The sequence below is a fragment of the Eutrigla gurnardus genome (assembly GCF_963514095.1).
Source record: "Eutrigla gurnardus genome assembly, chromosome: 7".
NCBI lineage: Eukaryota > Metazoa > Chordata > Actinopteri > Perciformes > Triglidae > Eutrigla > Eutrigla gurnardus.
The window spans coordinates 24636110-24663318 of record NC_139921.1 but is presented as its reverse complement, the minus strand read 5'-3'; the positions used below and the strand labels follow the sequence as shown (position 1 = coordinate 24663318).

General features: G+C 47.9%; 1 protein-coding gene across 2 annotated transcripts in view; it reads left to right on the top strand.

Moving 5' to 3' along the window:
• Positions 1-62: 62 nt before the first annotated feature.
• Positions 63-27209, top strand: part of stard9 (StAR-related lipid transfer (START) domain containing 9) — a 32156-nt gene continuing 5009 nt past the window's right edge. The window contains exons 1-22 of one of the 2 annotated variants that reach the window (XM_084014350.1): positions 63-305; positions 2320-2389; positions 4228-4344; positions 12549-12665; positions 13149-13181; positions 13277-13338; positions 13877-13989; positions 14914-15056; positions 15148-15215; positions 15361-15458; positions 15544-15759; positions 15859-15956; positions 16033-16110; positions 16371-16445; positions 17076-17255; positions 18147-18198; positions 18449-18574; positions 19272-19354; positions 19520-19581; positions 20080-20273; positions 20441-20882; positions 20988-27161. In XM_084014350.1, coding sequence (XP_083870476.1) covers positions 259-305; positions 2320-2389; positions 4228-4344; positions 12549-12665; positions 13149-13181; positions 13277-13338; positions 13877-13989; positions 14914-15056; positions 15148-15215; positions 15361-15458; positions 15544-15759; positions 15859-15956; positions 16033-16110; positions 16371-16445; positions 17076-17255; positions 18147-18198; positions 18449-18574; positions 19272-19354; positions 19520-19581; positions 20080-20273; positions 20441-20882; positions 20988-27161 — 8648 coding nt within the window. In that variant the 5' untranslated portion in view covers positions 63-258. Of the gene's footprint in view, positions 306-2319; positions 2390-4227; positions 4345-12548; positions 12666-13148; positions 13182-13276; positions 13339-13876; positions 13990-14913; positions 15057-15147; positions 15216-15360; positions 15459-15543; positions 15760-15858; positions 15957-16032; positions 16111-16367; positions 16446-17075; positions 17256-18146; positions 18199-18448; positions 18575-19271; positions 19355-19519; positions 19582-20079; positions 20274-20440; positions 20883-20987; positions 27162-27209 lie in introns of both variants that reach the window. The other variant, XM_084014349.1, reaches the window with a different exon arrangement.

Sequence of the window (27209 nt, the reverse complement as noted above, 5' to 3'; positions counted from 1 at the left end):
AGTCCCCCCTCCTCCCCCCCTTCCCTGCCCGACAGGAAGTGTAACTCCAGTGGGGAGTTTGCTCGAAGGCAGCGGGGCGGTTGAACCCGCGTCCAGCGAGCAGGATGACTTAACCCGGGTTCCTCCGGCTCTTTAACCCGGGTTTCCTCCGGCTCTTCCAGCTTTAACGGGACCAGAAGAAGAAGAAGAAGACTAACATGCTCACCCGGGAATCGGTATGTTGCTCCGAGTTGGCCGACCGTTGCTCGTGAAGGCGTCATGGCAAACGTGAAAGTTGCCGTCCGAGTCCGCCCTCTCAACGCAAGGTGAGTGACGTCGGCTAGCCGAGCTAATTACCCGCTAATTAATGATGGGTTTACGTATCGGAGCGAACTTTAAGGTTTACGGCACTGACGTCGTAACAAGAAACCAACCGTTGAGCTAGCTAGTTAACGTTAGCTAATTAGCTAAAAGCTCAGTGAAGAAGTCAGTGGCTGTCAGAGAGAGAGTGTGTGTGTGTGTGTGTGTGTGTGTGTGTGCGTGTGTGTGTGTGTGTGCGTGTGTGTGTGTGTGCGTGTGTGTGTGTGTGTGTGTGTGTGTGCGTGCGCGCGCGTGCGTGTGTGTGTACACACATGTTGCTATGCTGCTTTTCTGTCTTCTAGTGAACTGAATGTCTTTGGTTGTTGTTGTGTTTTTTAGCCATTTGAAGGTTGTTCTTTCAAATCTATGTGTTTCATCTTCTTCCAGCTTTTCATTTAAAATATACTCTGAACGTCTTACACATCATTTTATGCACATTTAACCCCCCAAATTCAACAAGATGCCCACCTAAAATCAACTTCTGCTATAGTTGTAACAATATTTTCACCTACGTTTGTAGGAAATAACACAATAGTGTCATTAATTTTATAATACAGCAAAAGGAGAAGGAGAACATGTGCTTCCTAGTGTTTTCTGTTGATCGTATAATTAACAGTACTTCTCAGTAAATGTTCAACATAGAAAAACAAGACCTCATTCTCTGTTGTGAGTTTCCTGTTTAAATACCAGCGTAACGGAGAGGTTGTAAAGTTTACATTAACAGGCACAGTCCTGCAGCATGTTGAATAACAGATATTCAGTGTCTGGGCTTGGGGGGTACAGGACATATAAAGTCTTCTACTAGTACACTGAATGAAATGAACTCCTGCAGGATGGTTCTTTTTGCAGCGGCGCTTCATCCGAGGCCCTCCAGTCCATAACAAAGCATTATTCAGGCTGGACAATGATTCTTTCAACCGGTCTTCCTGCTATTTTACATGACAAAAGCATTTCTTATACATAATGTTCACTGTAATGCAAATGTCGGCTTCCTGATGTCGGCTTCCGTCCGTCTCACTTTCCTCTGCGGTTTGCTATTTATTTCGTTTTCAAGTGAAAGATGTGTATTTTGTGAATGTGGGCCTGCTGTATGAAAGCGATAACACTAACACCAGCCCGGCCTTCCTCGTTCAGCCGTGCACAGAAGTGTGTTGCCCGAGAATACAACAAGCCACTCACATGTTAAAAAAAACATAAAATCAGCCAGATTGTGAAATTATTCATCTGGGGATTGCATCAACACACATTTCCATGAGGTTTACTGTTTTCACCACCGACCTCCTCTCCTCTGAAGGGTGGTGGTTTTGGGTTGTGCCAGTGCTGGGGGGGGGGGTTGGCAGAATGAGTCCTGCATGTCGAAGCACAGGGAGAGTCCTCTTTTACCCCCAACCACCAAAAAGATGGAGCAGTTATCGCTGCTGGAGATCTAACCTCCCTCAGCCCCGTGGTGGGATTGCCTCCACTTTCACAGTGTTGCATCAGATCTGTGCTTTGTCCAGCTGCTGAAGCACACACACACACACACACACACACTCTGGTCCCAAGACTCATTGTGTTAACTGTCATGTGACGGCCTCAAGTCAAGTGGTCTTAATGTATCTGAACACCCGTTCTGTTCTATCTGCGTCTGCAAAAAGAGGATTTAAAAAAAAAAAACCTTTTTGAATCCAGAGCGAAACCTTTTTGTTAAATCTCGATCCGGTTTGCACTTGGAGTGAATTGTATTTATAGTGTCGTATAACAACAGAAGTCATCTCAGGACACTTAAGACATTGAGCAGGACTAGAATACGCTCAAGATTTCCAGAGTCAACACAATTTTAAAGTCCCAACATCACCCAGGGGCAGAGTTACAGCGACAGTGGCCAGAAAAAACTGCCTTAATAGGCTCGTTTGCTCTGGTCTGATCCATTCATCACATTTCTTCATGCTTCCAGATGTTTTCACAGCGTTGACTGAAGCGTTGTCTTCTTGTTCACAGGGAGAGAGCGGATGGAGGACGGCTCGCGGTTCAGGTCGACGACAAGCTTGTGAAGATCAGGAATGTAAAGGTGAGTATCTTGGTGTGAAGAGTTATTTCCATTGCGGTGCTTCTGTGGTTGGTGAGACTGTGGAGGTATCCATCACTGCAACAGGATGTTTACACTCTTGGATCAGCCTTTTTCCTGCTGATGTTGCTGTGTTTGTTATGTGTTGAGCTCACAGCCCTCCTGTCAAACACACTGTGACACCGCACACCAACACCACTACAGCATACGTCACATACTTCACTATGTGGACGATACAGGATTTTGTCATTGCGAATAATCGATCGTTGCGGATTTCCGTTAGTGGGATAATCGTGTCTATGAATTTTGGTACAGAGTACAATTCAATTAAATACAATTGTATTTATAGTGTCGTACCACAACAGAAGTCATCTCAGGACATTTAACACACTGAGCAGGACTGGAATACACTCAAGATTTCCAGAGGCAATACAAGTCCCAACATCACCCAGGGGCGTTACAGCAACAGTGGCCAGAAAAAACTGCCTTAACAGGCTTTTAGGCAGAAACCTGGTGCAGCCCAGGCTCTTGGGTGCAAACTGCATTTGGTGGTGGTAGTAGTATAGTAGTAGTGTAGAGTAATTGTTAATAATATTGATAATAGTAATAATATCTCTATTTGCAGGAGCGTGAAATGTTGTCTTTTGGCCTGAAGGGGTTTTTGGTCGGCCTCTGTGTTGTGATTAATAGGTGAGGTTCCAGGACTCATTTGGAAGTGATTATGATGTGAGCGTTACTTGTAAGGTGATACTCGTCTAACTTCCCAAAGCTGCTGTGTCAAGACGGCTGAGCGGACTCTGATTGGTCGAACCGCATCGCCTGCAGAAAAGCCGGCTGCCGTCGCACCGCATTTCTCCTTGTGAATGTTTGCTCGGCTAATGTTGAGATGATAAACCGTCGTGTGTTTGAAGGGGACGGAATCTCTTAACGCGTGGAAGTGATGCGGACAGAAACCGATAAAAAGACCTTCTACAGACTTTCTGCTAACGTTTGAAATGCCTACGCGGGGAGAGGAGTTTGGTGGGGGGAGGAGAGAATCTGTTACACATGATGTGACAGAGACGAGCCACATATGGCCTCCCTCTGCCTTGGAACAGGATCAAGACTCTTGCGGGTCTCATGGGAATCCTTTATTTATGGAAAGTGGGACAGATTTGGAAGATATGAGAGAGAAAGATTTTATAGGATAATAAACGTAAAGCCAAATAAGAAACGGCAACTAATACAAGCTATAAAGAGCTACTTCAGGATGCATCGGATTCATGTGCTCTAGAACAAACGTGGGTCTCCAGAAGAAATGTTTTCGCCGCTGCCACCGTTCCTTCCATCACAACGTGCTGCTCCGCTGTCCTTCCTCAGCTCGGGATGGACTCCAGTCAGCAGAAAGGTGTTTACCATTAATGCAGCGAGGCGACTGAAGGAGGAGGAGTGATTACGTTGTTAATGAATGGAAACAACCCAGCTTGCAATTCCACACCACAGCAGTCCTCTAAGCAAAGCTGTAATACGCAGCTTTTATCACCTTTTTATGTAGCTCATATTTCTGATGTGGTTGAATGTAAGCAGATTAGGGTTGCCGACTGTTCAACAGCTCGTCGACTTGCCGGCTGTTCTGGTCTTAATCGACGTAGATAACTAGTTTATTTATGCTGATTTCCCCCCCAAGAGACTCTGCTGAACACACTTTAATGAGGTGCTTCTGTATTCTTTGTGGAGAAAACTCTATCTTAAATCAATTCATTGTATTTCTCCAAATCAATTAATTCCGCTGTAATTCTTGCCTTATTACTCCTGTTAATAATGTAAAATAATCGTGGTGTGCTTTTCTCTTCACCCTGCAGCTGGATGGACGTACGGACGGTGCTGTAGATTCCAGGGAGAAGCTTCTGGAGTTCTGCTTCGACTACTGCTACTGGTCCGTGGACCCTGAGGAGCCCCACTATGCCTCGCAGGAGGAGGTAATGACCTCCCAAAGTGTTCCTATTGACCTTGCTCAAAAAAGACGATATTTCAACGGTTTGCACACTTAGCTATTAGAATGTTCCCATAATTATTTGTATGTTATGGAGCCTGAATCATGACTGGAGAGGCTCCACCACAGGAAGTTGCACCATCAGAGCTTTCATCCAGGACTCAGCTGCTCTCAGATGTTCCTCCTCGTGGTTCTCTCCGTGGAAATATGGCAACGTAAACAGTGATTTGACAGATTATCTTGCAGACACACGAGTGGATTGTGAAAGGAGAACCAGTATAAATAGAGTTCTGTTCATATTTGTTCTGTTTACATGGCATTTTTGTGGGAGTTTTGCGTTCAGGTTTAGTTTATTGAGGCAGATTAGTCAACAGTGAATGGCCTTTAATGGGATGGAGCTTATATGCGGTTGGTGTTTGGTCATATCTGGCTTGACATGTCGCCCATTTGTGCAGCGCTGAGGAATGTTGTTGTTTTCATGACTTGTTGTGGGTGCCAGTCCAGGCTTTTAGACAAGTCGACACAAACACAACTTCTGTCCCAAGAAGAGAGCGGAGAGGAAACACACAACAGAACCACAACAAGACGGGGGGCGGTGGCGTTTTGTGTCTGTTTCTACACCGATGGCCACTCGGGGATATGATATCAGCTCCATCTGTTACCCAGAAGTCTCTGGGAGCGTCACAGCTCTGATTGGCCGATTAGATATCTTCGGCTTGCTTTGATTGGAGGGTGTTTTTTTTTCTTCTTGCTATTAATTTATATTTCCATTGAGTTTTCACTGTGAAGCACATTAGCTGCTCCCTTACTTTTCTCCACTCCCTCGCTGCCTTCCTCTCCTTGTCAGAGCTGCTTTTGTATGCGTTTGAGAAGGCTGTGATGATGGCCGCCTACACACTGCAGAGCAACAGACAACACAGCACTTCTTCCTTCCCCCTTTTTCTCTGCTTTAGGCAGTTTTTGTCCTCAGAGTCCCGTCACAGTGGCCTGGTTGCCACCAGACATTCCTCCGTTGCCCCGGGGTGGGCGAAAGGACGCCACTGAAGGACACAGGATTTAAATCTGACCTCTTTTCCTGCACCAAAATCCACAGAATCGCCTCTTTCACAAAGAGTAGAAGACCACGTCAGCCGTTTACTGATCACATCACAGTTGAATATATTTGAATACGGCAAATCTCCAGTTGATCTGAACACACAGCGCTTGTGTTGGAGGGCAAGTCAGCAATTCAAGAGCCACTGTAAGCGTTTCACCAGACAAACTGCTTCTTAGAACGGTGAAGAGTCTTTCTAAGTGGCGGGTTTGTTATCCACAACCAGGATTTTACAGCAATGTTGCTGTAAAAACGCCTCATTTTCAGTTAGTTTTGCATTAAAGAGGATCTTAACTCTGGCTTTTCCAGTCCCAGCACACCCAGTCCCCCTCCGAGACTGGCCGCCCAGCCCCCCCACTCCTGTCTGCTGACATGTCCATGCATCCCTGATGGTTTACACCAGATACACGGTTCTAGCTGAGAGTAGACAGAACTGTGGTATCTAACTGTACGTTGGGCTGCAGACGTGGTTGCATTCTTGTCGCGGAGGGTTCTCAACAAGTTGAAAAATACTTGTCTTACAGGATCAGTTTTTATATCTCTGGGCAAAAACAAAGTTTCCTGAAGGTTGAGCAGAAAGAAAGGAGTCGGGCCCTGCCAGGTGAGAAAAGTAGGAACCATAATCCATAATGGGAGGCAGCTGTTGGGATTGTTTGTCTCAATGCTGCCTTTGTTTGGAGGCTGAATATCGAGCTAATAAATGGTGTTTTTCCTCCACTTTTTAATACCACAAACCTCTCCACTTGTTTACTGCTTCTGAAAGCGAGAAACATGGGAGAGTATTGTAAAAGAGAAACTTATTAGCCGCGAAGGGAGAGTGCTAATGTGAATTCCTTGAGTAGAGGAGGAGCAGGAGGAGCGAGGAGCCGGAGGGTAGGAGGAGCTGGGGGTCCACAGCTGCCTCACCAAGTCATTTCCACAGTTGCATTTCAGTGAAAGGACGTCATTGCTGAGGATTTGTCTCTGAGCACAATGCTGGTTTTTTATTGCCAAAAGGAGACGTCTTGCTGGGGTTTTCCTTCTCCTCCTCCTCCTCCTCCTCCTCCTCCTCTTCTTCTCTCTCTGTGAGATTTGATCATGTTCACTGTGTTTCTAGGTCTGTGTGTCAGTGGTGCTGCAGACTTGGGAGAGAATAGCTTCTCTGTGTATGAGAAGACCCCCCCCCCCCCCCCCCCCCCAACACACGCACACCAAACAACACATGCTGTCTGCAAAGCAATATGAGATCTCCAACATGGATGCAGGAACAGCACATGTGTTATCAGTGAAGACAGAGGAGCTGTGAGAGACTGAACGTGGCCTCATAGATGGACTTTCTGGAAGTGTAAATACTCTCATATTATTTGGGCCGGACTCAAATATTTGAATAGTTGTTAATTGGGTCGGCATTCTGTTTTCATTATTTGGTTTCAGATTATTTATTTTTTTGCTACCTGATCAAATGATGGAAATCCTTATACGAGCAGCCTGCCCTCCGTGACGTTTAGGGTCAGAATGCATGAGAAACTACCGGATTGTCTCATACAGTGGTAGGAAGAGAAGAGGGATCAACATGCTCTTTCTATCTTTGCACACAATGGAGGCTGGCTACCATAATGAAGTGTACCCCCCTCCATACAGTCCCACTATACACTATGATATCCCACGAGGCTGGCATCCGTCTGAAGGCTGGAGGAGTCATTTCCAGGCTGCCATAAAGAGTGTGACGTGCAGCTCCACTCCACAGCGTTGTGTTTAACGAGAACTGGGGGAGGAGCAGCAGCAAATCCCCCAACTCTCTGTAGATATGGCTTTCTGTATTTTCTGAGTCTTGCCTTTGCCCCGGTGTCGGTTGCAACAAAAAGTGCACGCTGAATAAATGCAACGCACTGCCAGAGAGCCTTCCGCCGTCATTTTCTTTCGCCTCCCTGTCCCGTTTCTGTTTCCCACTGTCCTTCACTCCCATGTGTAGGGATGCCTGAGTAATGAAGAGCAGCCTATCTGTTTGGCCTGCACATCTCTGCCCCCCGCCCTCCCTCCTCCCTCTCCTGCAGTCTATCTGCCCTCCCATGCTAATTTGACCTACAAATTCTGTCCAAGTGTGACAAACGAGAGCATTGTTGAACTCCAGCCAAACAGCTTCCCATCTCTTCTTCATGTGATTCTGTGTCCTCCCTCCCTCGACACATTTCTCACCCTTTCACCTCTGATTCGCTAACCTAGATTTTTTAGGAGAGGGATCTCCAACGACATGTATTTTCCCTGTGTCTAAACACAAGTATTTAGCTGTTTATGTAAGCCAGCTGGAAAGCGTGGGACGGGAACCGGGCGACCCCTCGCCTCTTCTGCAGCTGGCCTCTCATTGGACCTGGAGGAGACTTGGTAGTGGGTAACACATTGTTTTGGAGAAAGTAGCGGAGTTGTTTTCACGTTCAGCCTCTAGTTTCTCGCACTGAGCTCACTGGCGTCCTCCCAGCGAGGGAAGATTTACCTCGGACCTCTCGATGGCGTCAAACCTGGCAAAGCAATGAGAAGCTGACGTTTTTAAATGTGGCAAAGTGCTTCACTGTGCTGGTCTGGCCTTTTGCCATCACCCTTGACGACATCTTACACACACTTACACTCACACGCACACACACATAAATACTTCCAGGGTTTAGTGTGAAGCCGGCCACATTAAACCAGACCAGCAGTTGGCATTTCCCACAGCAGTGATTGCAGGACTGGACTGGTTACAGATGCATTACGCCATTACGTCTTGTTTAATGGTGTCTCTCTTTCTGTTACCAGCCTTTTTCAACATTTCTCACCACATTGCTGCCTTCCTCTCCTCCTTTCTGTGTAACCAGGCCACCGACGAGGCTGCCACTTAGTAAAATCAAGTGTTTCAAACCAACATGGAACATAGTTTATATCGTGGTGCAGATCTCTGGCATGAAACACAGCTGGTTCCTTGTTTTTCCTCCGAGAGGCCCAACTTAGTTCGACGTACGTGCCGTTTTCACTTTCCTTTGGAGAGCTGTTGCCAAAATAGGATTTTACCAGATAACACATCTGTGTGTGTCTCCACTTTATTAAAAACTGACTGTCATGGATATCGTGCAGTCGTATTCATTTATACGTGTGTGTGCGCTCTCTCTCTCTCTCCATCTCCTGGCATTGCATTGCTTGAAATTGAATCTTATCTGGAGGCTGGCAGTGCGTTTGATTTGGTGCGCTCTGCCGTGATTGTTGTGTTTGCAGAAAAGGGATGCATATTTACATCCATGCATGACTGGAAGATAAAAAAAAATGGAAACCTCGTTTTTGTCTGAAGGCTTTTCTACGCATCTTAGCCAAAGCAGACTGCCATTCTGTGCATATATCTGCAGCCCCGTGCCACCTTTTCTAACCCTCAAAGCCTACTTTTCTCCTTCCTTCCTGACACTCTGTTTTGACCAGATTAATTTGACCTGCATTTCCCGTAAGAGAATGAAAGCTATATTCTGCTTTTCCTCTTTCATTGTTGGATTGTTTGCACGTTTATTTTCTCGAACAGGGAAGCAAACTCTAAAGGCCTTTGTCCTTGTTGTGGATGCTGTTTCCTCTAAGTGGCACACACACACACACACACACACACACACACACACACACATGCATGTGCAGCAGCCTGCTGATGACAGCCACCTTCCTGTTAATGGAGGTGTTTAGTCTGTCCCCTGTGTGTTTTGAGGCGGTCTGCATGCTTGCTGTGGCCCCGGCCTCGTCGCTGTACCTCCCTGGCTGTTTTTCTCCTGGACTACATTTCCATTCCCACAATGCAATCTGTCTTCTACCTCAGTGTCTTTGTTCTCCAGAAATAGCCCGATGCTGCAGAGGAACTATGGAAGTGGGTTGTGGCGGAGGGCCGTTACGTCCATTCAAGCAGTCGGAGCATCACGGTGGCACAGATTCACAAACTTGTGATATGATTCGGCGTGACAGCGATGACAAACAAGCGGATTGTTTTAATGTCGCCCGACGCGGCCCCTCCAAACTCATACACACAGATTTAATGATGCCAAGAGTTTAAAATAAGTGTAATAACTTCCTCTCGTAGGATGCCGATGTTATTTAAAGTATGTTGGAGGGTTTGGATGAAATCAAACAAAGGTGTTGACAAAGGGAGAGTGTACTGAGAGAAAGGAGTCAAGTTCAGAGACACAGTTGAAGTGAAGTTCCTGCTCTTTCTTCTAAACCTGAGGGGTCCTCAGCCTGGTTGTATCCCCCACAGAGTGAATTTAAGAGGGTCAGTTTAACAAGAGCTGTATTGATTCTCTGTCTTTGAGGGAGGAGAGGGCGTCTGTCTGTTTTTGAATAGTAGGATGAGGACACGGCCGGGGAGCTGCTGCTATTTGTCTTCATGTTTCAGCCTCCATTCAGCCACGAGGCAGGGGGGGCAACCATTGGTGGTCTGGACTCCAGGGGTCTGCACACTTTGTCACATCACTATTTATTGGGCAACCGTTACATAAGGTACACACAGTTTCAATTTCCTTTTTATCAGATAAATAGCAGAAAAAAGATTCTGGTTTGTGAGAAGGCCTATATTACTTACATTTCTTTCTCAAACGCTGCTTTCTAAGCAGGTTTCTGGGGATATAAATGAAGATCTTTGGGGGTTTTAAACTGTTGGTCTGATAAATGAACCAATCTGAATAAGTCAAGTTGGGCTCTGATGAATTTTAATGAGCATTTTCTGCTATTTTCTGAATTCTACTCAGTTCAAAAACCTGAAAACTGTATTCCATCCGTAGGAACAGCAGCATGTTGGATGTCTTTACCACGGTGCCTGTTGGTGATTTATAAGGTCACTGAGGAAGTTTTACTAGTTCCACGTGGCTATCGTCACACATGGTTGGCACGGTTACAGAGCAATACTTTCAAATGGAGAATGTGTTTGTTGAGCTGCAGCTAACTTATGTTCTTTGACTAATCTGTGTAGTTTTTAGTTGGTGTATTGTTTTGTTTCCAGAGCCCAAACTGGATGTTCAAATGTCTTGTTTTGTCCGTCCGACAGTCTGAAAGCCAATTTACGAAGATATAAAATGGAAAGTAGCTGCAAACCATCACATTTGAGAAGCTGGAACCGGAGAATTGTTTTGGCTTCTTTGAGTGAATTATCAGAAATCAAAACATCATGTTTACGACCTTCTAGTGATGCTCGTGTTAAGTTTCTACCCATGTCAGCTTTGGGTTTTCTCACTGGTCCTTGCTTCCCCAGGTGTGCTTAGATAAGGTCTCTGTGAGCTTCATTCCACTCTGCCAGTGTTTAATATTTAGCTTTTCTCAGAGAATCTCAAGGTTTGATGAATATTAACACAGGGATTCACACACTCCTCAGAACACCCAGATGACCACTGAATCCTTTTTCAGGGTGCTTTCACAAGCCTGGGGTCTTTCACAAGAGCTTCCAATCTAAACCCATTCCCACAGCTTTGTAAGCCCAGAGTATACACAGGCTTAGCTCCAGGTTCTCGGCTCTCCGACCGCGGTCCCTCGTCGCTCACATGGGAGGCGTGTTGAAACCATCGCTGTGTCCTACAGTATACACAGGCTTAGCTCCAGGTTCTCGGCTCTCCGACCGCGGTCGCCCGTCGCTCACATGGGAGGCGTGTTGAAACCATCGCTGTGTTTGATCTGTGGGAGCTTTGAGGCCCTTCCTCCTCTCTCCGCTGTGTTCTTACCACCAGTGTGTCCAGCCCTGAGCCCCTGGGCCAGGAGACCCCTCACTGATCCCCCCCCCAGGTGTGTTTTGGTTCTGGGGGGGAATGTGCTGTGTCTCAGGTCTGGTCCAGATCAGGTTGCTGGCCCAAAAAGGCATGTGTTGACTTTGGACTGAGCTTTTGGGTTGTCCCTGGGAACTTTCTTTTTGCTTATCAGTATTAAACAATGAAAACAATAGAGAAGATTGATCATTTGTCCATCCCCCCCCACCTCTTCTAACCAGTATCACATGCACGATGTCTGAACTCGATGACTCAAGATCATTGCTGTAAATACTTTGCAAAGAGAAAACACCGACTCCTGGGTGCAGGGTTTCAGTCATCAACAGTGTGCAACCACTGAACTGTACAGCAGATCCACGTTGAAGTTGGCTGGAGGGGAGCTAGGTAGCATTAACTGTAGGTTAAGTCCTCGTCCTGTTTAACAGTTCATAGATGTTCCTTTGAGTTGTGAGAAACGCCCACATTGCTCACCATTCAGTGTCGGGTGCAGCAAGGCGTGTAGTTAATTATCAGCTCTTATCACCATGCAAATACTTACATACACCAATAGGAAGATAAGTATCTGCAAATCCCATGGCTCTGTGATGATTGTTGAAACACACGAGGAACTTGATATGCTGGTTGGGCTGTTTGTCAGCTCTAAAGGGAATCAGGTCCACGTTTCTCAGCTGGTTTGGAGTTTGGAGCCGGAACGAGGAGTCAACAGCACCCAAAGCACGTTCACAGTTGATGTGAAACGACGTTCAAACATGCAGCACTACTTGCCGTATGATGTTGTGATGATAAAGTTGGATATTGGATATTGGTTGGATACGTTCTTCATAAATAAATAACGCCCGCCTCGTGCTGCTGATCTCCAGACTGTGATGCTCAGATGCAGCCGGAGCGAAAGAAAAACAAGATGGTTTGTTTTGAGTGGGACTCTCCCCGATCCACGTCTCACCACAGCACTGTTCGGGTTGATTTTCCTGACCCCGGCCACTTTTCAAAGTGCTTCCACACTCGCATTTCATCCCCGCACATACACACTCTGCAAAGTTGTTTACCCGGAGTATTACCTGACCTCCGACACCTCGGCAGGAAACAACATCACCTCGCCAACACCGGCCCAGTGCTGCAGCATTGTGATTGTGAACCCTTGGTGTACATCTACACATGTAAAAACACAAGGACATCAGCATTGTGTTTGCAGGAATTACCAATCCTAATTAATTTTTATCTTGAACGTGTATGTTTGAACTCCTGAATCAGCCTCCTCCTTAATTACCTCCACCCTGTTTATTTATAGATCTATCATAGCTGGCCTTTCTTTGTGTGATTGTGTGTGATTGTGTGTGTGTGTGATTGATTGTGTGTGTGTTCATGCTGCAGGTGTTCCAGGACCTGGGTGTGTCGGTGCTGTCCGGAGCCTCGGAGGGCTACAACGTGTGTCTGTTTGCTTACGGACAGACGGGATCTGGAAAGACGTACAGCATGATGGGAACGCCGGTGAGGGGGAGCACACTGGAATTCATGCATGGCATTATACTAGGGGTTCCATTAATGATTAGGTAGTTGACGATTCGATTCAAGGATGTTTTTTTTTCTTTTCGATTCAGTAACTTTTAACCAAAATTCTATATCCATGAAATAAACATGCATTAATGCGAGTGAGACTGTATTCTTCTGAAAATTGAAAAAATAAACAACATAATATAATATATAATAATATTTTATGCAGAATACAAAATGTAATTAAACATTTTCAATAGGCTACATGCTGGCAGGGGAGAGTGTCTTAAAAGTCTTTAAACATGAATCATAATTAAGAATCATTATTGGTGAAGCCAAAGCGATTCATTAGTTATTTATTTTAGCAGATTGATTGAGTTGAATCGGATGTATTGAATACACATGCTTGCCAGGCACATTTAAAACCATGCTGCACAGACAATAAGCCGACGTTGATTGTTTTCTTCTGTGTGATGTCAGGACTCCATCGGCTTGACCCCTCGGATCTGTCAGGTAGGTCGATGAGTGAACACGTCACTGCAGTGAGTACACTGATAATCCCATCTGTTGCTGTCGTGTGGAGTAAACTGCATTTCTTTCCCTTGCAGGGTCTTTTCATGTCTGAAGACACGTTTCCTGACGGTCAAAACTCCAGTCGAGTGGAGATCAGGTACGCCGTCATACAAGCCTGACTGTGTGATTCTTTAGTCACTTTCTTGATGTTGACATCCATAATCCGTGGGTACTTGTTATCGTGTTGTTGTGTGTTATGCTGCAAAGCTGCAGGCAAAACAGTGCAAATCCAAAACAGGCCCTTTTGGAAGGCAATGTTGACGTGACCAAACAAATGGGTTTATGAGCTCTCCTCGCTGTTTATCCACGAGGGAAAATGAAGTGTTATAATTACCGTAATGGTGGTTCTGGGTCGTTTGGTTGGACCAGCGCTGTAAAACCCAGACCATGTGACCCGGATTACGACCCGGGTTGCATCGAGCATCCATTGTGTGGCGTCACCAACGCCTCCTTTACCTCTCTGTGCTGTCAGTTTTAATAAAGGTAAAATGGCAGAGATGTTTCTGACGTGGAACACTTTAAAAAAACATCTCCACATAATGTGTGATGGGAGACGATATAGGCATGAAACGATCATCAGTAGCACATGTGTGACTTCATGGCAGGATGTTGTCTTTCTCCCTTCGTCCCGGCAGCTTCCTGGAGATCTACAATGAGCGTGTGCGAGACCTGCTGGGAGGAGGTGAGCAGAAGAAGAGAGCCTCCCTGAGAGTCCGAGAACATCCTGAGAAAGGACCCTACGTCCAAGGTGAGTGTTTGACCTTCTGTAAGCTCCAAAGAAATGCTGTACTTCCAGGGCTGAGCTCAGCTTGGATTCAAAAGGCTCCTGGTTCTCAACTCTAACCTCTCTCATTTATAATATATAATATATATGTATTATAATTCACTGTTGTATGTGGTCAGGGTTGGGATTTGATTCGTTCTGATCGGGTGTATCTAATCCAGAACCCTCTTTTAGCTGTTGTTGATTTCTGTTTGTCCCGTCTGTCCACCTCATCCTTTCCCTCTCTTTCTGTCTTCATGTCTCTGTGTTTGAAGCCCTGCATCCACTCATTGTCTGTGTAAGCAGAAATCCCAGTTGACCAGAGGAAGTGAGGTCATTTCCTCATGGCTCACTCACTTCTTATTAGAACACGTAACCACATGTTAGTGCACCACGAGGCTCTGTGGTCATCCGTGTGTGTGTGTGTTCTTATTCACATAAGTGAATAAGCTGGAATGAGTATTGCTGCCTTTTTTTTTTTTTAAATGCTGTGAAAAAAATAGTACAGCGTGTGAGCAAGCATTGATGAGACACATTTCCTGTTTGAATCTTTTTCACATTTAAATCACCTTTTGGCTAAATGTGTTTTTCTGTCATCAGTGTCGGGTCACTATCAGTCAATAACACTTTATTTATGTATTTATTAAAACCAATTCTGGTTACCTGTGTAACTGTATTCATAAGACATCCATACATAACCTTAAAATGTGAAACATATCCTCTATCCTCCTCGGATATTCTGTAAAATGACATGCTGATTCCCTCGCTGATTAAAGTGCATCCTGATACACAACCATGTAGCTGTCTGGTCTTCCTCCTACAGGGAGTTTACAGTAAATATTAAACATTTTATTTTGAGGTTGATATAAAACTTCTATGGTTTTCAGCGTACTGTGTGTCTCTCCTCAGACCTGTCCCAGCATGTGGTCTCAGACTGCAAGCAGGCCATGGATCTCCTGGAGGAAGGCATCGCCCACCGAATCACTGCAGCGACCCACAACCACGACGCCAGCAGCCGATCCCACGCCATCTTCAGCATCCAGTACACGCAGGTCGGTCTCAGCCCTCCAATCAGCTGCGTTCACCTGTTAACGAGTCAACCTGCTGATGACCCTCGTTGCAACGGTTGTCCTCTCTGTGCAGGCGATCCTGGAACATAACCTCCCTTCAGAGATAGTCAGCAAGATTAACCTGGTGGACTTGGCTGGGAGGTGAGACTGTTATTTCCTCAACATCTTTTGAGCCGTTGACTGCCCCCTAGTGGACCTTGGCTATTGTCCTGAGGTTTTCTAAATGGGATACTGTGTTTGTAATCCTTGTGAATGACTTGGATCTCGTGTTTCTGGTGTGTGACAGTGAGCGAGCAGACCCCCACTACTGCAGGGACAGGCTGACTGAGGGCTCCAACATCAATAAGTCACTGGTCACGCTGGGCATCGTCATCTCTGCGCTGGGTAAATACTGGTTGTAACTCCACCACCTTTTCACACAGTGTTCCCTTCTCTCTTCATACATCTCTTCTTCCCACCGCCTCCACAGCCCAGAACTCCCAGATGTCCAGCAGCTGTCAGAGCATCAACAGCATGGCCTCCGAGGGCGACGGCAGCACGGTGGGAAGCCACAGCAGCTCCCTGTCTGGAGGAGGAGGAGGAGGAGGAGGGAGGAGGCACTGCTTCATCCCCTACAGAGACTCAGTCCTGACCTGGCTGCTGAAAGACAGCCTGGGCGGCAACTCCAAGACCATCATGATTGCAAGTAAGTGGAGAAGACGTCTGCGTTGGGATTTTATTATCAAGTCATCATGACGTTCCTTGTGATCTGAGTGCTAATTGTGTTGTGTGTGTGTCTTCACAGCGGTGTCACCCTCCGCTAACAGCTACAACGAGACCCTCAGCACCCTGCGCTACGCTGCCCATGCCAAAAACATCATCAACAAGCCCCGGGTTAATGAGGTCAGTTTAATGTCGGTGATGTCATGATCGCGCCGGACGTCTCCGGAGGTTAACGTGTGCTGTGGTTGGTGTGCAGGACGCCAGCGTTCGGCTGATCAGGGAGCTGAGAGAGGAGATCGACAGGCTCAAGAGCATGCTGCTCAGCTTTCAAATGGTACGATGACCTTTTTATCGTTGGAGCATAGCGCTAACCCTCCCAGGAGACTCCCCCCCCCCCCAAAAAAAAGCCTTTCTAGTACTGTTGAATAAAAGAGGTTACACTACATTCTTCTAGCAACGGCTCCATACAGTGCTTAGTGTCTTTTTTATCCCGTGGGTGGTAGAGATTGAATGTTTGCATTGTAATCCATGTGACATTTTCCTTGTTGCACAGTATTCTGACTGATGATCTTTCATCCTCTTGACTGACAGCAGCGTAATCTCAGTCCTTCCCTGAGCGATGAGAGGGATGGAAACCTGTCTGACATCGTGCTGCAGAACGAACTGAAGGTAATACGTGTGTGTGTGTGTGTGTGTGTGTGTGTGTGTGTGTGTGTGTGTGTGTGTGTGTGTGTGTGTGTGTGTGTGTGTGTGTGTGTGTGTGTGTGTGTGTGTGTGTGTGTGTGTGTGTGTGTGTGTGTGTGTGTGTGTGTGTGTGTGTGTGTGTGTGTGGTTACATCTGCTACACAGATACAGTCCTCGACGCTTCAATCATCATGAGTTTGACACGACTTTCACTTTGTAGAAATACAGCATATGATCACAAGACTGAGGACTCGTACCTCACATAATAATAATCAGATAATCTTTGACCTCACTGACCCGATGATGGCAAAAATGTGTGTTATATGACTGAGCATCATTCAGTCTGGCAGTCCTTGAGTTTTAAAGTCAAGCTTATAGAAAAGATAGAAATATGTCACACAGATTTACATGTAAACTTAAAGAAGCTCTGTTAGTTTCTCCCCCTAGATCTTTGTTCTTCTTCTGACTGAACGAGGATCCGATACAGTAATAGTAGTCATGTTTTAGATCGATAGAAGTGGTTGATATTGGTAGCATCATGTCCTTGATCACAGATGTTTACCACCCTTGTTTCTTCGTGACCTTCCCTCATGGTCTTCATCTGCGTCTCCTCAGGTGGAGCAGCTGACCAAAGACTGGTCGGAGAGCTGGAGAGACAAGAAGGAGCTGCTGGAGCAGTACAGTGTGGACATCAACCGAGACCAGGCCGGATTCCTCATCAACTCCCTCCAACCACACCTGCTGACTCTCCATGAGGACGTCCTGAGCACCGGGGTGGTCTTCCATCACCTCCGGGTACGACCAGAGACAGGCAGATAAACAGTGATGTTTCATGTAAACAGTTATATAGAGTTTGGTACGATTTAATAGATCAGGTTCTTCTTCATGCATTTTGTGATTTTTGTGTGTGTAAATATTAGAATACATTTTGGTTGGGGATCAGAATCTGTTAGTTGTATTGTCAGGTTTTAAGCATGGACTTCCACACTGTCTGGTTCTTTGTACGCTCCTCTTCATCCCCAGAGACGCATCACTCGTTTGAAAACATGCCGCCAACCCCCACAAGCTGATATTATTCTCTGCATCTGCTCTACTTTTCTCCAACTCCAAAGGAACTGACTTGTCAGCTGTCTTGACTAAAACCATCTATTTTCTTTCTTTACTAGATTCTCCCCCCTCCTCCTCCTCCTCCTCCTCCTCCTCCTTCCCACTATTTCTCTTTGTTCTGCTACAGAAACTCTTGAGAAAAGGTGCGTTTCCACTGTCTTTTTCTTTCACGCTCCCCTCCAACCGTCCTGTCGATCTCCCGTCTCTGTGTGTCTTAAAGCTCGGCTGGATAAGAGGCTCTTAGTTCTGAGGCGAGGACTCCGGGGAGCTGAGGCCGTCCTGATTCTGACAATGACAAGCATCCCCTTAGGCCTGACAATTACACTGTTTCCTGCATAGAGAGCCGAGCCACCCGGGAGCACATGTGGTCTATATGACACCATCTAAGAAAGCTTTTAATCCCATTAGATAAGACCTCAAAGTAAACAAACTGTGTTTCTGTCCGCTAAGTAAAAGATTCAAAGCGGAAGGACAACAGTTCACAAGATCATTGTATAACATTGTTAGCTTTACATCCACTATATGTAGATGTAGATTTCAATCTAGCTGCCATGTTTACAGGACGCCTTGTTCTTACAGGAAGGAGTTACCCACATAGGACCTGAGGAGCAGTTTGAAGAACCACAGATAGGTATTATTTATTCATATGATTTCTCCACGTTTCTTCATCCTTTTCAAACTGTATGAGAGGAGAGGAAATCCTAAAAGACCACAAGCATGCGTCATCCCAGAGCAGACATACAGAAACACTGGCAGCTTTAGACCAAACACAGTATAAAACATGTCAGAAGTAAATATACAAATACTGCATTAAGCTGAATATATTAAGCATATCAGACTTCCTTTAATCGGCATGTGTGGATGCGTTTCTTCTCTGTTAGTCCTGCAGGGCGGCGCCAGCTGTGAGATTGAAAACCGCGGAGGTGTGGTGACGCTCAGACCTCGGCCGGGCGCCGTCTGCCTGCTCAACGACCGAGAGGTCACCGAGCCCTGCAGGCTGGCTCAAGGTCAGCTCACGTCCTCCGTCCGGTTCCCTCTGCATTTCTTTTTTTATGCATAAGTCACACAGACGGGATATGTTGGAGTTTATTTGACTGATAGTGAACACTAATTCTTATTTTTAATATCCTCAAGCAGCCGTTGTCACTTTGATGCGAGAGTACAAAGACAACTTCTATTTTTAAGACACTAAGAACATCTTAATAATACACGTGCCGGAGTTCCTCTTACAATGACACGTTCAACCATCACTGCAAACTACCACATAAATTAATAACTAATGAGTAGCATTCATTCTACTATAAGCAATACCTTCATTTTCTGACACAAGTAGTACTAAAGCTGCATACTGTAAGCAATTTTTGTTGTATAAAAGCATTATATCGCACATTTGTAGCATTGCTGATGTTGCCAGGATGGAAATAAACATTCAGTGATGCATAAAATCAGACCTGAGCAGCACTTGACTCTGCATTAAAGTCTTGTAATACTACACTATGCTGGATATCATATATGGGTTAATGTACATTAACATCAAAGGTGCACAGAGTTTCCTCCCATGGGTAAACACCCAAACACACACACACACACACACACACCCACACACACACACACACACACACACACACACACACACTGTCCTTCTATCAGCTCTGCTGCAGCATCAGGACCGCTGTGATGAAGGAGGTGTCTCTCTGTCTCCAGGGACGGTGATCACCTTGGGGGGAGTGCACAAGTTCCGCTTCAACCACCCGGCCGAGGCAGCCGTCCTCCGGGAGCGCAGACGGGTGGGTGCTGCTCGGCTGGAAGATCAAAACCACGCCGTTAGTCGTGATAACGTGATGATGAGCAGATGAATCAGACGCTGTGGTTCACATATGTCGTTTCATTTTTTAACAATACATCTGTTCTGGAAATATGATTTAAGTTGATCTTTTCTCTGCTGTTCTCAGGCCAGTGAAGGTGGCATGACCTGCACCTACATTGACCTTTGCCCCATGACCCCTGAACACAGGTAAACACCGCCTCCAAAGAGAAACTCACGGAACAACACAATATTTATCCCTCTTTGTGTACTGTGTGTGTGCGTGTGTGCGTGTGTGCGTGTGCGTGTGTGTGTGTGTGTGTGTGTGTGTGTGTGTGTGTGTGTGTGTGTGTGTGTGTGTGTGTGTGTGTGTGTGTGTGTGTGTGTGTGTGTGTGTGTGTGTGTGTGTGTTATTCTGCCAACATTAATATTTGATGAGAGGTGCAGAAAGCTCCAGGCAGGGCGATGCTTCATGCATGTTTCAGCTCCCTTGGTGGAGATGGCATGTGTGTCTCAGAGCCCCCACCCTTGTGAACAACTCGGCTGTTGCTTGGTTACCGCTGAGACAGGAGCTTCTACTTTCTACCTGCCTCCACCTAAATGCTAAATTCTTGACATGAAATTATACCAAGGAGAGATCAAAGCAGTTACTCTACTTTTTCCTGTGATATTTCACCCTGGATGTGTGTGTGTGTGTGTGTTTTCTAGCGTGGAAGCAGTGATGCTCCAGGGCCAGCTGGGTGCCGGTCTCTCCCCCGGTGAGGAGCCTCCTGCCGGGCAGCGTGTGGAGGAGCAGCGCTGCTACGTGGAGAGTTTGCGACGGGAGATTCATGCTGAACAAAGACGAGCCGAGAGGGACATGGATAGGGAGCAGGCCCACCTCCGACAGCAGCACAGCGGAGGTAAGTCTCTTTCCACCGGTACAGAAAAGTTACTGCTCCTGCAGATTACTGTCAACTTTCAGAACCCAAGCCAACATTCTAGGCAAGATAGTTTAACAGCAAACTGGGTAACACATTCATTTTGGATAGATATTCACCCCTTATGAGTAAATCTTTATTTTCAACAGTCCAGCAGTGGATTCTGCAGGAGAAGGAGCTCCTAACAAGTGTAGAGCGTAGACTGACCCAGGAGTCTGGAATCCAGACGGACCTTCTCCCTGCACCCCTCCCGGAGCGAGTGGATGGTCCCTCCCAGGTGATGAGGGCCAGGAAGAAGGTGGTGCAGGAGGAGCTGCTAAAGCATCACGCCCTCTGCCGTTCCGAGAGCCGCATCCGTCGGAAAAAGTTGCACTACCAGCTGGAGAGAATCGCCCGCAAGCGACGTCTGTTGGAAGCGAAGAGAGAATTGCAGCGGCTGGAGAGGACCCTGCCTCCATCACCAGGCAGCCCAGAGTCTCCTGAGCTGGGTAGCCCCACAAAGCTCACAGGAAGACCCTTCGCTTCTCGGAGACACTCGTTCTCAGCAGATCTTCTGTCCCGGCTCTACCCGCAGAACACCCCCATCTTCAGGTAAACACAGTGTTGTCAAACCTGTTCTGTGGTTGCTTGTACCTCCTATGTATGAATATCCTCCTAAGTTTGGATCTTAAACTCGTCTTTCTCTTTCTGCTACAGACACTTCCTCAAGAGAAACAAATCCACAGAACTGACGTCAAGTTCTTCTACTTCCATCGGCAGCAGGAAGTGGGCTTCAGATGAGTGTCTTCCTCGGGAAAGAATCCACAGCTGTTCTGGAACACTGTTCTCAGGGCAAAGTCAAGCCTGCTGGAGTAGAGCTAGCTCCTCTGAAAACCTCAGACCAGCTCCTAAAGAGCAGCCCCACGCTCAGCCCTGCCGGGAACGACCAGAGAGGAAACCTCTGCTGCCAAACAGAGACCTGAACTTTAAGAACTCGACGGTTACTCTGAAGTCACCGCTTGGAAGTACTTTGCAGCCAGTCCGCAGAGGAAACGTACAAGTACCCACAGCGTGCAAAACCAGTTCTCAGACTGCCCCTTGCATGAATGAGATAACTCAACCCCATGCAAGTGAGAACGGACTGGAAACCAGGAAGCCTTCCTCTCATTCTGTCGGGCCCAGGTTGAAAACAGCTCTGTCCAAAGTGTTCAGGAGGCCACCGCCGGGTGCAAATGGAGGACGAGGCCCCAAACCTCTGGGGAGGATAGCAAGCACATTTCACTGGAGACACAGAAAGGACAGGAGCCTTAAAGAAACCAAGATGAGCCGAAGCAAATGTGCCGTTAAAATGGCCGTTTCATGCGAGGAGCTGGACCAAAGGACTGTATTGGAGGACGTGAAACAGAAGCGCTGGCACAGTACCGAGGCCCTGATGAGCAAGACCAGCAGATGGGTGGAGAGGCAGCAGGGGTTGACGGGATGGGAGGAAGAGCACAGAGATGGAGGAACGTTGGACTGTGACAGTCTTCTCTCCCTTGATTCGCTGTCCTCTGCTTATGTGACGGCCCTCACAGAGCGGCTCAGACATGAGGAAGGAGCTCAGAGTGGAGCGGAGAGTGAAGACAGTCAGATGTCTAACGATTCATTGGCTGTGGACTACAGTGGGAAACGTAGCCGAACGGTGGTGCCAGCTTCCTCACGGGGGACTGATGGCTCCCGTTCATCTATGCAGCACAATAGAACAGCAGGTATGAGTTCAGAAAGGGACGGGCGTCAGAAAACTCAGGTCATACCAGCAGATGTGTACTGGAGCCAGCAAGGCCCCCCAAAACCAAGACACCCTCCTTCCCACAGCCCATTAGCAGCAGATTCCAGAGGCAGAGACGTTGTACACAAGCTGATTGAGGACTTTGGGAACATGCAGACCACTTCCACCACCAGCCCACGCTCTCTGAGCAGCTGCAGCGTGAGGGAGCCAGAAAACATGCTGACGCTCACCGACGCCTGGTCGTCCACCGATGCAGCAGACAGTCCCAGGACTCCCAGGGATTCTCTGCCTCCCCAAAGAAAACCCATGTTCAGAGGTGTAGAGAGCAGCAGCAGTCCCAGTCCAACCAGCATGGACCTCTCAGATTGTCAAAGCCCAACCAGAAGCTGTAGCTCCACATCCACCAGCACTGAGGAACACAGTCTGCACATTTCAAGAGGCACATCAGAAACACTAGATCTTCAAGACTCTTGGATTCTGACCAGGCCAGAGGGAGGCCTGAAGCAACAACCAGAGAGACCAGTAGAACATGTTGGGACGGCAGGTATGGATCCTCCACACGACAACAGCACCATCACAAGTCCCGCTTCCTTAGATCCAACGGCTTGTGAGATCCACGACTCTACACAACAAGCATCACCGCTCACATTTAAAATGTGCACAGATGCTGACACTACGATGTCCTCTGACACTGAAAGGTGGATATCAGGTGGTCAGTCAGGAATGCATCTCACTACAAGAAGTCAAGTATTGAAGATGTCTGACCCCGCCGGTGCCTTCAAACCGTCCTCTGAAGATCCAGACAGGATTCAGAATACTCAGCGATGTCAGCTTGGCAGCAGCGAGTGTGATTCCTTTATAACGGATGAAATGTTGGACGAGGCTGAAGCCAAAGACACTCGGTACTTTGCACTACAGCGGGAGCTCGTTAAATCAGCTTGTAAACATTCCAGGAAGAGGAACAAAGACGAGCAGGATGCTTTCAAGGGCAGCATGAAAATCCCCAAAAGGAGTAACGATGGACAGTTGGTAACTTTCTGCTCGGCAACAGGAGACAATCAGAAAGATATGTTGCCTGATGACAACAATAACACCAGTGACTCAAAAGAGGAAGCCGACGGCTCCGGGTTTGATTGTGTTTGTGTTGGAGGCGTGGCTTCAGAGGCGTCGCCTGTCGGTGACCCCGTCAGCAGGACGCTTGGTCAGATCCTCGAGGACTCTGAACGTGGTGACACTCGTCGTGGAAACTCCGTGGTCGAGAGGAAAGTAGTGAAAACGGGAGATGGAACAATACAGGAAGTGGCTGCAGAAACAAAAGGGGAGGGTTCACACATCGATAACCCCAGAAAACACCAGGAGAGTAGAACACACACATGCAAGTCAGATGCTATCTGTAGTGCCATTGACCTGAGGATCTCAGAAGTGGTCCAAGAGCACATGAGGCTGTCGTTGGTGGCGGGCAATGGCTACAGGAAGAGCAGGAGTCTGATTGGCTGTAAGAGTGATGAAGAGAGATGGACAGAAAAAGAGCTGAAAGAGGAAGTGAGTGATCGGGTGAAAGAAGGATCAATCGTTGCACTGAACGGGACGACCGGTGGAAACAACAGTGAGCTCCTAGCATCAGATCTGCCAGCTGAACTGAGGACGAGCCCTGAGAGCAGCATGCTGAAATCTACTGGAGTAACCAGTACCATTGAATACGCCCTTCAATTCTCTGACGTGACGTCAAACAAGACGGTGACGGCTGCCAGAAACGGCGACCTCCACCTGAATCCGACATCCAACAGCCGTGAAGAGTCTGAGTGCTCTGGCAACGCCGCTGTCCAATCAGTGAGTGAGTCCTCCGTTCACTGGCATGGAACCACTCTGGACAACGATGCTTTAACGTGTGATCTCAGTCCGATCGTCAGTGATGCACACCAGGACACACGGAGCCGTGTGGTTGCCCCTGCTGGGAAACCCCATGAAACGCGCTCCACCACGGGCGGTGCTGAAGAACACTGTGGCCACGGTTACGTAAAGGATGTGAATACGGACGCCACAGTTGACGGTTATTCACACAAACACAACCTGCCGATGAGGATTCAGCAACATTTCCAAACTAGTCGTGACGCATGTGGAGCCGTGGACGTGTCTGCTGGAGGAAGTCTTCAAATGAAACCACACAGACATCACAGCAGCCAGAAAACAGCCACTAATGAGCGTGCCTCCATGGAAGGGGGGGTTCCTCCTGGCCGCGATGGAAACGGTGAATCACAGGATGTGTTCAGCTGTTCGCCCACTCATTCAGATCACCTCGCTCACACTTGTGTGGTCAATATGAATATCCAACATGTGTCACATTCACTGTGCAAATGCGTTACGGATTCTCAAATTGGAGATCGAGTAATAGAAAATGACAAGGAGACGTCAAAGATCTTTGCAGAGTCCAGATATTGCAGAGATATTTCTGTTTGTACGCAGCTACAAGATAAAATCCAACAGGGTGATGCCGATAGAAATACAAGTCGCTGTGGATCTGTGATGAAAAAACAGGTGGAGCTAAGCACAGCTGGTGATAAGCATGAAAGTTCTGCTTGTCTGTCTAAAAAGACTAAGAGGTTGAGAAAGACTCAGATCCAAACTCATCCCAGCTCGTCCTCCGAGTCCTCCGAGTCATCGGATGAGGAGGAGGAGGATGACAAAACCACCAGAGTGCATCACAGCCGGCTCTCCTCTAAATGGGTGAAGCTTGGCACTCAGACTAATGGCAAACAGGAAGTCAGACAGGCTAAAAGTAAAGAGACAGATATTTTTACTGCAGTGTCACCAGGCAAATCTCAAATGAAGACTTGTTCTGTGGGAACTCGGGGTGAAAGTGAAGACTCTTTGCCCTCTCAAGCAACGCCACGAAGGAGAAATGTTGAGAAAATCATCCCGAATGCAAAGAACCACGAATCGCATGGGGACTCCCCGATGCATTTTGCCTCCAGTGACATCAACCCTTTTGTTCACCAATGGCAGGGCGATGACTCGAACCAACACGGCTATAAAAACCCAGCTTTTGGCAGCGCTGCTGACCTCTCCTCTAAATCTCCACTGTTGAACAGCGCTGAGAAACGAATAATAAGATGCTGCAGTGTTGACGATGGTCTGAACGGGCAGGACTCGCCTTTCTATTCCCACCTGAGCACTTACGCCACTAACAAGGGGCTCTCCAGTACACTGAGCAGTGTGGAGGATGATAAGGAGCGAGGAAACACAACGCCCTGTCAGCAGGCATCCGCTGATATTCACAGTCGGATCGCCAGTCTGACGGTGAACTCTTCAAGTAATGATGTCCCTGTAGAGTTTGGCAACGACTCCGGTCAGGTGGATGAGATTATGATCGTGTACTCGTCCGAGCAAGAGTCCCAGGCAGGCGAAACGCCGGCCCAAAGGCGGAGGACGTGTGAGCATGGCACTCAGACGCAGCGTGGCCTTCAGGCGGTGCATATCGGTAACGGCAGCAGCGCTCCGAAGAGGAAGGAGCGCCACCAAAGGAGTAACACTGAAAAACAGAAAACCACAGTGGACGTGAAAGAGTCTCCGACGTGGGCCAGCATGGAAAGCATGTCGGCCCACCTCTCCAAGCTGATCCACAGCACCTCAGACCTGCTGGGGGACGTCCAGGTGATGAGGACAGGCGAAGCCCTCAAGTCCGGCCTGAGGAGGAGTGTCAACATGTCAAGTATCTCTTACGGCGAGTCTCGTGACTCACAGAGAGACTGCTCCACTCAAACCGCCGTGGATGTCGGGATCCAGACCGAGAGGTCTTCGACACCAGCAGAGGAGGACGTCGCCGCTCATCAAACACCCGGCCAGCGGTCCAGACCTCACCAGGTCAACGTGATAGTCAAAGTGATCGGTTTGTCCCAAGACGAGACCACCGTGCACCGCGTGGTGCAGAGTGCAGATGAGAAGATGCAGAGCATGCCCGACTTGACCTTCAACCCCGCTGCAGCAGCACAAAGGTCTGCCTCGCCATCGGAGAGTAAAACACCTCCTTTAAAGACAGCAGGTCAAAGGTCAAATGTAAGATCTGCTGCTTCTAGAGGCTCCAAGCAAAGCACGCCCGGGGCACCGCACCACCAAAGCATCTCCATGTTCGAAGGCTGCCAAGAACATCCCGGTCCCTCTGTAATCAACGAGCCATCACTTCTTTCAGTAGAGAAACCAGCTTCATACACAGACCGGGCGTCATCGCCCATACGCACCCTGGGAACCAGATCACGTCTGAAGCAGAAAGGAAACTCTAACTCTGAGAGAGACAAGCTGACTGTGTCTACGAGCAAACAGTCAGACTGCAGGACTGTTTCAGAGGACGAGCAAACGGCCAGACGGGACTGTGATGCTTCCTCTTGTACATCAGACTCTGTATCACGTGAGAAGGTGAGGGAAAAGAGTCGCCTTAAAGGCTCTTTAAGCATCAGCTCTTCCCTTGATAGATATACGGACACTGACGGGAGAAACGTTACCTCTCAGCAGTGGAGGACTTCTACCTCCACCGTGCAGAACCCCATCTCTCCCATATTAAGACCGACTGTAGCTGCACACGGAGACACAATGAGCGTTGATCCCTACGATCCGTTCAGCAACAGGACGGTTCACCTCCCGGAGGATGACGCCGTGTCATTGGCCCCCAGCGAGTGCAACACCGACATCCTGGTGAAAGCCGCCGCCGGCGTGCCCCCGTGTCCGCGCCACCAGGTGGCCCCAGAGGACCTGCCCATGCACAACAAGTTCACCAACTGGTCGGGCATCAACCTGCAGCGGTCCAGACACTCCAACAGGCCGGCCACGCTTCCCACCAGAGATGATGGCGGGCGGCGGAGCTGCGAGTGGGGCGAGATGGAGAGCTGCGCCTCGAACGTGGAGTCGGTGACGCAGAGCAGCAGAAGGGCGAGAGAGATCGAGAGGCTGCGGCAGGAGAGGGAGCAGGTGATGGCGACGGTCAGCCTCCACATGAACCCGACGCCGCTGACCGTGGAGCTGACGGAGGCCAAGCTGCACTACGGCCTCGGAGAGACCGACACGCTGCTGAAGATGCTGTCGAGGACCGGGGACGAGCTGGAGCCTCCGACCAATCAGCAGCTGTATGACGGGTAGGCGTGCCAACCACCCAAACACTGTTGATTTATATGCAACATAAC